General features: G+C 43.3%; 1 protein-coding gene across 1 annotated transcript in view; it reads right to left on the reverse strand.

Annotated features, from left to right (window-relative positions):
* The window catches only part of PDE1A (phosphodiesterase 1A), a 299,823-nt gene that overhangs the window by 39,199 nt on the left and 248,539 nt on the right, over positions 1 to 12,085 (reverse strand). The window contains exons 9-11 of the mRNA XM_045296276.1: positions 9,003 to 9,104; positions 8,781 to 8,901; positions 64 to 145 (exon numbers count right to left, since the gene is read on the reverse strand). Of these exons, the coding sequence (XP_045152211.1) occupies positions 64 to 145; positions 8,781 to 8,901; positions 9,003 to 9,104 (305 nt within the window). The remainder of the gene's footprint in view (positions 1 to 63; positions 146 to 8,780; positions 8,902 to 9,002; positions 9,105 to 12,085) is intronic.

Below are 12,085 nucleotides of genomic sequence, written 5' to 3' on the forward strand. Positions count from 1 at the left end.
CCTTTAAACAGCCTAGTGAGGACACGGACTATGTCCCTGTCAGGCCCACGTTCATAGCATTACCTATCTGTGACTGCGCCACCATCGTCGACTTCCGGTCACAAAGCGGGGAAAATGGAAGCCCTAATTCCGCTTCTTTGTCTCCCTGGGGAAAGGAACACGCGTTAGTGCAGATTTGAGTGACAGAAACTCAGACAATGTACAGAAAAAGACAAGAGCTTCAAAAAGCCCCCTCTTCATTTCTTAATGGCCATCGGTAACCTCTAAAAAATATTCATAAAACCAAAACCTTTAAGTCATGTATATCACCTTTTTTTCTTCACTGAGTGGTCCTGTAGGAGACAATCGTGGAGGCAACAACCAACCAAGCAACCGAACAGGAACATGCTCGGCATCGTGAGACGGGACCTGGGGACTTCAGCCCTCTGGCTGTAGAGACAGTCTCTCCTCTGTGGGACTTTGGAATGTCTGTGTGAAATTAATCCCCTCAGTGGGTCATTTGGCATGTCACTGACAGCCAGCTCTCCTTTTGGGTTTATTTTTTCACATGCCAAATAGTTCGGCAGATCTTTAGTAACAAGATTTTCATGATCAGATTGTTTGGGATTTTTCAGTTAAAAGTTTCTGAATGTGTTTTGAAATATCCTTCTGCTCATTAACCAGGTGTTAATGCCTTTCCAGGGACAAGCTATGAGTCATCTCTTCAGCATTCTTCTACTGGAGGGTATTTTCTGAGAACATTAAAATGTCAATAAGCATTATTCTTTGTCTTATTTAAGGCGATTAGTTAAGCATATGCATTCCAGAATTCTACCCGGGCTCGGGGTGAACATCAGGTTTCCATCTCATAAAGCAGAGCGAGTGCTCTGGGCAAATGTCTTCATTATCACCAGGCTCTCAGACTTTGGTTTTCTCCTCTGCCTTCAAAGGGACGTATTCACCAAAGAGACGACACTTCAATCCACCTGCTCACTTCACTGCTTTGACCACTTGAAAGAAACCGCTGGGCTCGATTTCCTCCTGAGCTACTAGAGGTATACCTTCATGCTGTACACTGGCCTGCCCTCAATGCAGAACCGTGGGCACAGGTCAGCTTCCGCAATCAGCTAACACAAACGGAGCCTTCACTTGGTGGGAGAGCGCAGATAAAAGCCCCAAAGACCCTGACGACTTCCTTCCACTCTGGCTCTCTGAGATCACTTTGTTGGATCCATCTTAATGTCATGTGAAAGCTTAAAATTAAAAAAAAATTTAATTAATGTGTTTTTTTTCAGTGCATTCCCTCTAGGCTACACTTCTGCTTATGAGGATTACAGGAAGAAAGCTTGGAATCAGAATTGTTCTGGAAAGTCTATTGCAAAGGCAACGACCAAGTGAGCCCAGGCAGAACAATCCCACCAGGGCATGGGTTGGCAGAGAACACAGAAAAAGAACGTCTTCAACATCCCTCAGCGACACACAGCCCTTCCATCTCCTAGAGAGTAACATCAGTGCCACTTGGAAGGAATATCTCTTCCTGGCTGAAGGGCTAGAGGGAAGGGCCCTTATCCTTTGAAGCCAGAAGACTCAGGGCTCACTCATTGCTGTCCAATGGGCTATCTTGGTTACTTCAGCCATATCACCCACTGCCTTGGTTGACATGAATTCTCCTCATCTGTTACTTACCTTTGCAATCTCAGATTTCTCATCTTAGAAACAAAGGCTAGTTATCTGCCTAATAGGTCTTCCAGATATGAAGACCATCTCACTGAAGTTTCAGCACAGTGTCTAGCACTGAGTCAGGACTGACCAAATGCTCTCTAAGCGTGGACTACCAATAAGATAGAGTTTTCATTAAGTTTATTTACGAGAAAGGCCTGACCATCGATTCTCAAATATGAGCACTGAAAACCCTATGAGTCACAGCAATGGGATCAGAAACTGACGGTAGGGTGGGCATAGGACCAGGCTACATTTCATTCTCATGCCCATGCGAACACCATGAGGATAATGGACAGCAATTCCAGCAGCCGAGCACAGCTGGGGCTGCTGTGCCAGGGCCAGCGCGGGGCCATCCCGTGTGCTACAGAGTGGATTTTCTTGGCTGCAGTCTTAAGGGAAGCACCTCCCAGGCCTTTCATGTACAGATGAGCAACGCAAGGGCCTTGATCTCAATTCACGGCCATTGAGTCAATTCTAACTCATGGCCAACCTATGGGACAGGGTAGAACTCCCCTCGTGAGTTTCTGAGACTACAACTCATTATGGGAGTAGAAAGCCTTGTCTTTCTCCCCTGGAGAAGTTCAGTTAATTCACCCTTTCCTGAGCAAATTATTTCCCACTTCTAATTTTTGGTAGATACTTTATGTTCACAGTAACAGAAAGCCTGAGATATAGTTAATTAGAGCCACAATTCCTTATGTGATGTAATAATTCTGGACTCTATGCTTGTGGCTATAATCTCATTTTGGAAGGTGTTTTCTGTTACAGGATTAAGGTGGGATGCATCTGTAGACCCTTCTAGAGGGTGTGACTTAGTCCCCATCCTTTGTTTCCTTGGCAATGTGGTCTGCTGAAAGACCAAAACCACACCTCCATCAAAGCCTTTCCTCCGGGCATCAGAATCAGCTCAGAGAGGAAGAGAAAGTCCAAGGTCATGGGAAGAGCATGTTCCAGATCTCTATCTGAAGTGAAGGAGGCTGAGACCAGAGGCATAGAGCAACGGGCCTGAGCCAGAGGAGCCTTACTGAGTCTAGGTGATTGAGAGACACAGATGGATGGACTTGCTGGTCCGGGAAGACAGACAGCCTGGGGACCACAAAGAGCTGGCTGAGGAGAGTGTCGATGTGGACGAATGACTGATCCTAAATTATGGTAACTTGCAAACTCCCCCAATCAGCCCCCTTGAGCTTTGTGTGGCCATCGCAATGGAGTATGAAATAGGCCAGAAGGTCACACAACCCCACAATGAAGGAGCAGACTCCCGAGTTTCGGGTCTGGGACAAGCGCACCTCATGAAGTCTGGGGTGCTGGGTTGTTAGATTGCAATGACATGCATATCTGAAAGAAGGAGGGACGCTACAGAGGACCAGCCAACAGCAGAAGTCCCGCCAGAAAGCCAGCCTTTGGTGGCCATAAGGCTTCCACCTTTGGTGGCGGTTCCACCTTTGGTGGCAGTAAGGCTTCCGTGAGCAAATTGCAAGGTTCAGCTTTTTTGGGTGGGGTGGGGAGGGCAGGGCTTCTTAAACTAGCTAAGGGCCCTTTGCATTTCTTTTCTGAAGTATCTCCTTTAAATAAGTTTTCTCTTTCTGCTAAAACCTTTCCTCCGACTCTGGTCTGAAATTTGCCGGACACCTGAAACCTTTCTTGCGAGCAGGACAGGAACAGAACTGTGCAGAGTGTTGGAGCTCTGAGCCTCCTCCCGGTGAGAGAACCCAGCATAGATGTAGCGTGGTGTAGAAAGAATGGATGGTGTCAGAATAGATAAAGGAGGACGGGGCATGGAGGTATATCTGACCACTGCCTGCCTACTGGTAATACAGATATGGCTCCCATGCTATTTACTGCTGAAGGCCTACAAGGAGAAAAAAATGTCTATTTTTGAGGTAATATGAATGTTTATATAGTTATCTGAGACACATCTGAGGGAGCTTCAAAAAGCTTGTGAAAAGTTGAATTAAACAAAGGCATTTTCCCACTGAATTTTGAAGTCCCCTCATACATCCCACGTGGACTCTGGTGGTAGGATTGGTCAGGACACAGTTATACCTGTCCCCACCAGGTGGTAGCATGACTACAACTTTCCCAGGACACCTAAGAGACTGGTAATGTTTGTGGCAGTATATCTTCCAATGGTCACAAATGGGTTATTTAACCCACCACCACTCATTCACGTCCCTAGGTGCATAGTCTTATATTCATGGGAATGAGTGGACAGGCAGGGAGGTAGAAAATACAGTCCCGTCAGCAGTGGAACAAGGCAGCTCTCTGCGCTCCAGTCTGATAGCTCCTCTCGCCTGTCTGAGCAAATGAAGCCCTGGGAGATGGTGGAGACTCCTCCTTTAAACAGCGGTGGCAAAGAGGTAGGGACCATTTTCCAGTAGTGTGAAGGCCTCCAGTGACAGTCAACAAGGTATCATTTGCAGGGATGGAACACAATTTTTTTTTTCAATTGATCTGAGGACAAAACAGTTTGTACTGTTTTAAAGAAAGGAAAAAGAGAAAAAAAAAAAAGAAAGGAAAAAGATGGGACAATAAAGTACACAAATATCGAAAAACCTCTTGCACGGAAACCTACATTTTCAGTCACAGAAGGGACAAAAACAAGCATGCAAGAAGCCTTTGGCCGGAGGCTTTGCCGTCATCAGTTCCTGTCAGGTCTAGCCCATGAGTGCAGAGTAGATCTGGACGCTAAGCTTCTTTAAGTCCGAGCTCTGGACGTGGACCTCACTCCGGGTCTGTCCCCCTCCCCCTTTGGTGAGTCATCACGCCCTCAGTGGTTTTCACAGCGGTGATTAACCATAGGCTTAGGGCGGTAAGAGGACTAAGGATAGACCTTGACCAGCCAGTCATTCTCTACGGGAATTATTTGGGGAAAGGGAAATGATGCACTGGTTTAACCTTTGTCCAACTTATTTCAGGATGTAGACCATCATTCTCTCTAAATTCTTTGAGGCTCAACCAAATTTCTTAACTGCGTAATGATTATAGCCCACACATTTACGTTCAGTAAAATTCATGACACTGCATTTTTTGTGAATTCAGAAAATATTTATAAAACATGAGTGTCCCTTAGAGAAACAACTTTCTATAGAACTTTGATACTTCCTAAAGTATCACATAGTTGGGTTGTTACCTTAGCTTTGATTTTGATGTTCACATAGTTGGGTTGTTACCTTAGCTTCCAGCTACAGGATCATTTTCCCTACTTTTTTGAAATAGTTTTTTGTTGTTCTTGTTGTTATGTCTATGTCTTGTGGATGCTTGATTCCTGACTGAGAATGCATTAACCAAATATATATTTATCACAAAGAGGAAAACAATCTATTTTCAAATAATGCACTTTCAGTTTCTTCGAGGAGGACTTCAGGTACAAAGTAGACCAAAGTTTGCAGGCTTGTGCACCCCCTGCAGCTAGGTGGGACAAACACCTGGTGATATGCTCTGTAAACAATTGAAAAAGACCACCTACTCATGCCACTAATTATTCCAAGTCTCTGTGAACCTGTAACACAGGGTAGAATTGTCTCTGTGGGCTTCTGAGACTCTAACTCTTTTTTTAAAATAACATTTGTGTTTATTACAAAATTTCTTTTTTTTTTAAAGAGTTGGGTATTTATTTATTTTTTAATCATTTTATTGGGGGCTCGTACAATTCTTATCGCAATCCATACATACATCCACTGTGTCAAGCACATATGTACATTTGTTGCCTTCATCATTCTCAAAGCATTTGCTCTCCACTTTAGCCCTTAATATTGGCTGCTCGTTTCCCCCTCCCTCCCCACTCCCTCATGAGGCCTTCATAATTCATAAATTATTATTGTTTTGTCATAAGTTACACTGTCCAACATCTCCCCAAGCCCTCTTCTCTGCTGTCCATCCCCCAGGGAGGAGGCTATATGTAGATTCTTGTAATCGGTTTCCCCCTTTCTACCCCACATTCCCTCCACCCTCCAGGCATCGCCCCTCTCACCACTGGTCTTGAAGGAGTCATCTGTCCTGGATTCCCTGTGTTTCCAGTTGCTATCGTACCAATGTACATCCTCTGGTCTAGCCAGATTTGTAAGGTAGAATTGGGATCATGATAGTGGTGGGGAGGAAGGATTTAAGAACAAGAGGAAAGTCAACCCAGGGAAAGGGAAGCAACAAGTGATCCAAAATCAGTGGCAAGGAGGGTGTGAGAGGCCTGGTAGGGATTCAGCAAGGGCAACAGAGCTGAGAGAAATTACTGAAACCCAAATGAAGGCTGAGAATGATAGTGGGACAAGAGGAAAAATAAAAGGAAATAGAGGAAAGAAGTAGGTGACAAGGGGTATTTATAGAGGTTTTAAGATGGGAATGTACATATATAAATATATTTATATAAGAGTATGGGGAAACAGAACTACGTGCATATATTTATAGGTTTAGTATTAAGTCAGTAGATGGACATTGGGCCTCCACTCAACCACTTACTCAATGCAAGAACACATTGTTCTATTAAATTGACATTCCAGGATGCACACCTTCCCGACATAATTGCTGAAGAAAAAGGTAAATATAAGCAAATGTGGTGAAGAAAGCTGATGGTGCTCGGCTACCAAAAGATACAACGTCTGGGGTCTTAAAGGCTTGAAGACAAACAAGGGACCAACTAGCTGAGAAGCATCAAAGCCCACATGGAAGAAGCACACCAGCATGTCTAACCATGAGGTGTAAAAGGGACCAGTTATCAGGCATCAAAGAACTGAAAATCATATCAGTGGGTGCCCGCTTTACTGACACAATCACTGAAGACAAACGTGTGCATAAGGAAATGTGAAGAGAGCTAATGGTTCCCAGCTATCAAAAGATATAGCATCTGGGGTCTTGAAGGCTTGGGGATAAACAAGCGACCATCAAGCTAAGAAGCATCAAAGCCCACATGGAAGAAGCACACCAGCCTGTCTGACCACAAGGTGCAGAAGGGACCAGTTAACAGACATCAAAGAACTAAAAATCATATCAGTGGGTGCCCACCTTCCTGATATGAGCATGAGCAAATGTGGTGAAGAAAGCTGATGGTGCCCGGCTATCAAAAATATCATATCATTGTAAAGGTAGGTGAGTGCAGAGTGAAGACTCAAAGCCCATTGGTGGGCAACTGAACACCCCCTTACTGAGAGGTTGTGGGGAGGAGATGAACCAATCAGGGTGCAGGGTAGTAACGAGACTCTAACTCTTTATGAGAGTAGAAAACCTTGTTTTTCTCCCTCCGAGTATCTGGTGGTTTCAAACTGCTGACTCTGTGGTTAACAACTCAATGCAGAACCACTATGCCACCAAGGCTCCTTCTAAGAAAACCCAATGGGGCAGTTAGTTCTGTTCTGTCATGTAGGGTCACAATGAGTCAGAATCAACTCACGGGCACCCAAGAACAACATACTACCTCTGGCAGCATTGAAGAAAACAGAAAGAGCCTGAAAAGATTTAACTTAAAACAAAATAATCATTTTAATCTTCCCTCCCCAAATATCCTTGTCACTATTTTCTTCTTAGCTAACACTTCTTTTTTATCCTTCAAGAAGGTCATGGGCGCCTCCCCCACCACCCCACACTTTTTTTTCTTTTTCTGTTGGTGTAGTGCATTGCATTGACTTATTTGAGTATTCGAACAACTCAGGTCATGATATTGAAAACAAAAACGAACTCACTTTCATTAGTCAATTCCATAGACTCACAATGGCCCTACAGGATTGGGTCAAACTACCCTTTGGGTCTCTAAGATACTAAACATGTACAGTAGAAGACTAATTTTTACCCGATGAGCAGCTGGTAGATTTGAACCACTGACCTTGAGGTTATCAGCTCAGTGAGTAACCTACCGTGCCACCAGAGCTTCCACATCATGAGATAATACTATTTTAATATACTGTTGGTTTTTCTAATATTTTAAGGATTTTTCCATTTAGGCTCATGAGAGAAATGAGTATGCTCTTTGTATTTTTGGTATTGTTTTAGTTCAATGTTGTAAGGTTTGTGCTGGCATGTTTTTTTCTCTACATTTTGACAGAGAATTTCCAAAAAATTTGTATTATTTTTTCCTAAAATATTTTTTAAAATTCACCTATGAACCCTCCTGATCCTAAAGTTTCCTTCATGGGAAGATTTTTTTTTATTACAGAATCAATTTTTTAAGCAGATGTATGTATATATATATATAGGTTTTCTTTTTTTTTTCTTGTGTTGGTTTTGGTAATTTGTGTTTTTCAAGGAATTTATAAATTTCTTTAAGTTGTCAAATTTTTAGTCTTCTTAATAACTGCCATTTTAGTCAATTCTTTTCTTTCTCACTGCCGTCAAGTTAATACTGACTCAGCGCGACACCACGCCCCCACTCCCCATGGGTTTCCGAAACTTCAACTGTTAATGGGAGTAGAAAGCCCAGTCTTTCTCCCTCAGAGCTGCTGGTGGTTTCAAACTGCCAACCATGCAGATCGCAGCTCAACTCGGAACCACTACACCACCAGGCCTCCTACAAATAGGTGACCACAACTCTAATGTCTTATTTCTTCCCTGAGCGTGGAATCTGAGATCCAAGACTCGCTGCTCTTTAAAACATTTATCATCCTACTGGGTTGATGAGTTGGCCCAGCTCAGGATGACATTGGAACAAACCCCATGCATCATGAAACATCTCCAAGACTGATTGAAGACGAGGTCACTGTGTCCCACAGGAGTGTCAAAAGTAGAGGGCCAGGTTCTTCCTAGTCCATTTCAGGCTGGACACGCCACAGAAACCTGTGTTGACGCATAACACCCAGAGAAGCCTCCGGGGACAGAATAGTGGTGGCTGCACTTTGAGCTACATTGTTCAGGTCAAACCCTGGTCTCTGCCATGCAAGGTGACAGTGCTGTCCCGGAACCAGCCCTGCTTCCTGGCACTATCTAATGCATTTATCTGAAAGGTGAATCCATTCTGCTTAAACCACCAAGAATACATTGATAATTTCTGTAATTGGGAGCCTATGTCAAAAGCCCAGGTTTCTGCAGAGCACAGTGCACGTAGACACTCAGAGTCATGACTTCCAAACACTTCTGGGCAATGTATAGAAGGGTACCTGTCGGAAAAACTCCTCCATCAAGGCCATGGTCCAGCGATGGTGCAGATGCCAGCATTTGGCTGGGTGGCTGATATCTGCCGCATGCAGGATCAGGGACATGGTCTTGGCTCTGTCGATCCTGTCCAATGAAGGTCATGCTCAAATTATCACTGCAAAGAAACCTATGGTACTCTTGTCCCAGCCCGCAGAACGCTCACAATGGAAAAGGCAATCACCTACCCTTCAGGCTGCTGCAGACTGTTGCGTATAGTCTTAATTTGCTGAAAGTGACCGGACATGTCTGTAGACAACACCATTTCAATCACTAGGTTCCGAAGATCCCTGTGGAGTCATCAGGAGGGGAGTTGATGGGGCACTTAGTATTCTGAAATGGAACATTTCCCTACAAATCGCTAACGACAGTTTGTTGTGCTTAATGGACAAGACCACAAAAGGTGCTCATTCTTAAAATTAAAAGTGCGGACAAAAGGCTGCTATTGGTTTCCTCCTATAGCACATGGAGTTAGGAAGTTACAAAGAGAGTTATCTGAGACTGATATTGTTTGACATTCACCCTGAACACAAGGAGATGCCCTTCTTCTCACGCCTACTCCCCTCGGCTCATAATTCCTGCTTTGCTATCAGAAATAGTCCTTGGCCAGTTGAAAGGAACCACACACCCGACTGCCCTCAAGTGTATTTCAAGGCATAGTAACCTTACATCATTCGTCCAGGAGTGTAAATCATTATGGGAGCAGAGAGCCTCAACTCTCTCGCACAGAGTGGCTGGTAGATTTGAGCCACTGACTTGTGGTGAGCAGGCCCACACTGACCCTATAGCACCACAAGGGTTCCTTTTAAAGGAAAACTGTGCTTAACACAGTGGTTAAGTATTAGGCTTTGAGTTGGGCTGTGAGACTCCAGACCACTCTACACTTGCATAGTTAACAAAACTATAATGCTTAGTGTCAGAGGAAAGAGACAGGGACAAGAGGGCCATGTACTCTCAAAACCCCCTTCTGTGTCTTCATTTTGCCCTTTACAATACAATAGCAAATAGAACTAATCCCTCCTCTCACTTATCCACTATCTCATTCCCCAACAGTTTGTATTTATGATAATAGTAAAAGCAAAAACCCCTACTATATGACTTTGTTTTCCTTTTTCATGAACGATGTACATCTGTCACTGACAAACACCACGCTGTGAAAGCTGGACACGTTTTTGAAGAGATGCTTCAAATCCATCATTTATATGTTCCCATAGAAACACATGCCGTAGAACGCCCAGCAGGTGAAATAACTGAATTCTGGAGAGCGGGTTAGGCACTTTTGTGGAAAACATCGAGAGGAGCCCTGGTGACATAGTGGTTATTCATTGGGTTGCAAACCCTAAGGTCAGCAGTTCAAACCACTACCCAGCTCCTCAGGAGAAAGACAGGGCTCTCTACTCTCCTAAAGTACAGTTTCAGAAACTCACAGGGCAGTTCAACCCTGTCCTATAGGGTCACTCTGATGACTGAGGTCTTTTACACGGACACCCTATTGATTCATCTGTGCAGTCTAAATTGTGCAACTGTGGAGGTGACACAGCTCTTTGATTACACACCCCAAATCTAGGAGCATGGAAGACTGGCACGGTTCTTCTCACAAGGTGCTGGATTCCTTGTTCTTGTTCTATCAGTGTCCCTAGTTATGATAAAGACAGAAGTAACCAACGACCACTGTGACGATGATTCCTGCAATTGGGACTCACTATCTGGGTCTCAGCCCCACATCTGGGTCTCTCACCTCCTTGAAAGGGTCCAGGAAATGCTCTGAACTTGGGGTAACCAGAGCGACATGAAGGAAATATGCACAGATATAAAACAATGACCCCCTTCCCATAAATTGCATTTTGTTTAGAAAGATATAGTACATTTTAAATTAAATATGTTATCTATGTTAATATGCAATGGGTCTATGATTTTTTTCAAGTGAGTTTAAATGGTTGTTTTATTTTAAAAGAAAATAAGCATTTTAAGCTTTTTTGTTTTTTCAGTTTTGAAAGATCATCAAAGACTTCCATGTGTTGGTTGTTCCCACAGCTTGGCTGATAACAGCATGGCGCTTAACCTGACCTCCAGACAGAGTGCATCAGGAAGTGAATTAATGCAGACATATCTCACTCCAAAAAAACTCACTGCCGAAGAGTCGAGTCCAACTCACAGTGACCCTCTCAGAGAGAGCAGAGCCGCCTCTGTGGGTTTCTGAGGCTGTAACTAGTTCTGTGAGCCTAGAGCTTCATCTTTCTCCCTTGGAAAAGTTGGTGGTTTTGAACTGCTGATCCTGTGGTTAGCAGCCCAATGAATAATCCATTACACCTCCAGGGCTCCCTTACCCTGGATTTCATATAAAGAATGTCATACAAAACACCCCAACAACAATAGCTGATAAAACGGAAAAACCTCCATTCAAAAGAAAGCAGAAAATAATAAAAACTAGAATGAATTAAAAATGGATCAAGATGGTTAACAAATGATAAGGTGTTAAAACTTAACCTACCTATATTTCCATTAATTTAACCTAATATGTGCATAGCTTATACATATAACATATATAATTTAGCCTATATGATAGATATAGTTAAGTTAAATGTTAACATCTTATTTGTTTTCCCAATTGACCAAATTTTAATTTATTCTAGTTTTATCATTTTTTATCTTCATTTGAATTGAGGTTTTTCGGTGTTTTGTTATTGCTTTTGGCGGGTGAGGGTTGTCTGACTTGCTTTACATGAAATCCAGGATAGGTAAATCTATAGAAACCATAACTAGATAATAGTTTCTTATGGTTATGATAGGGGAGTTTGGTGGGGAAGGGGATCTAATAACAATGAGTAAAAAAAGGAAGAAAATGTTCTACATTTGATTTTGGTGAGGACTGCACAACTCTTTTTAATGTATTCCTTCATTGAATTGTATGGTATGTAAATTATACGTCAATACAACTTTTAAAGATACCACTTTCTGCAGGAGGCAGTTCTCAAGCTGTGAGACTCGGGAATACGTGGTGGTGTGGTGATTTTGGTAGATGGCTACTAACTGCAAGGTCAGAGATTCAAACCCATCAGCAGCTTCATGGGAGAAAGATGAGGCCGTCTGCTCTTATACATATTTACGTCTCGGAAACCCGCTGAACAGACTTCTACTCTGCCTAATAAAGTTGCTGTGAGCCAGAATCAACTTGGGGTCAGTGATTGTTGTTTGAGGGTACATGGGTTTTAGGGTGTTGGTCAGTGATTGTTGTTTGAGGGTACATGGGTTTTAGGGTGTTGGTCAGTGA

This window comes from Echinops telfairi, unplaced genomic scaffold, assembly GCF_000313985.2.
Source record: "Echinops telfairi isolate 266 unplaced genomic scaffold, ASM31398v2 ScPeMD7_3;HRSCAF=10, whole genome shotgun sequence".
In the NCBI taxonomy this organism is placed as follows: Eukaryota; Metazoa; Chordata; class Mammalia; order Afrosoricida; family Tenrecidae; genus Echinops; species Echinops telfairi.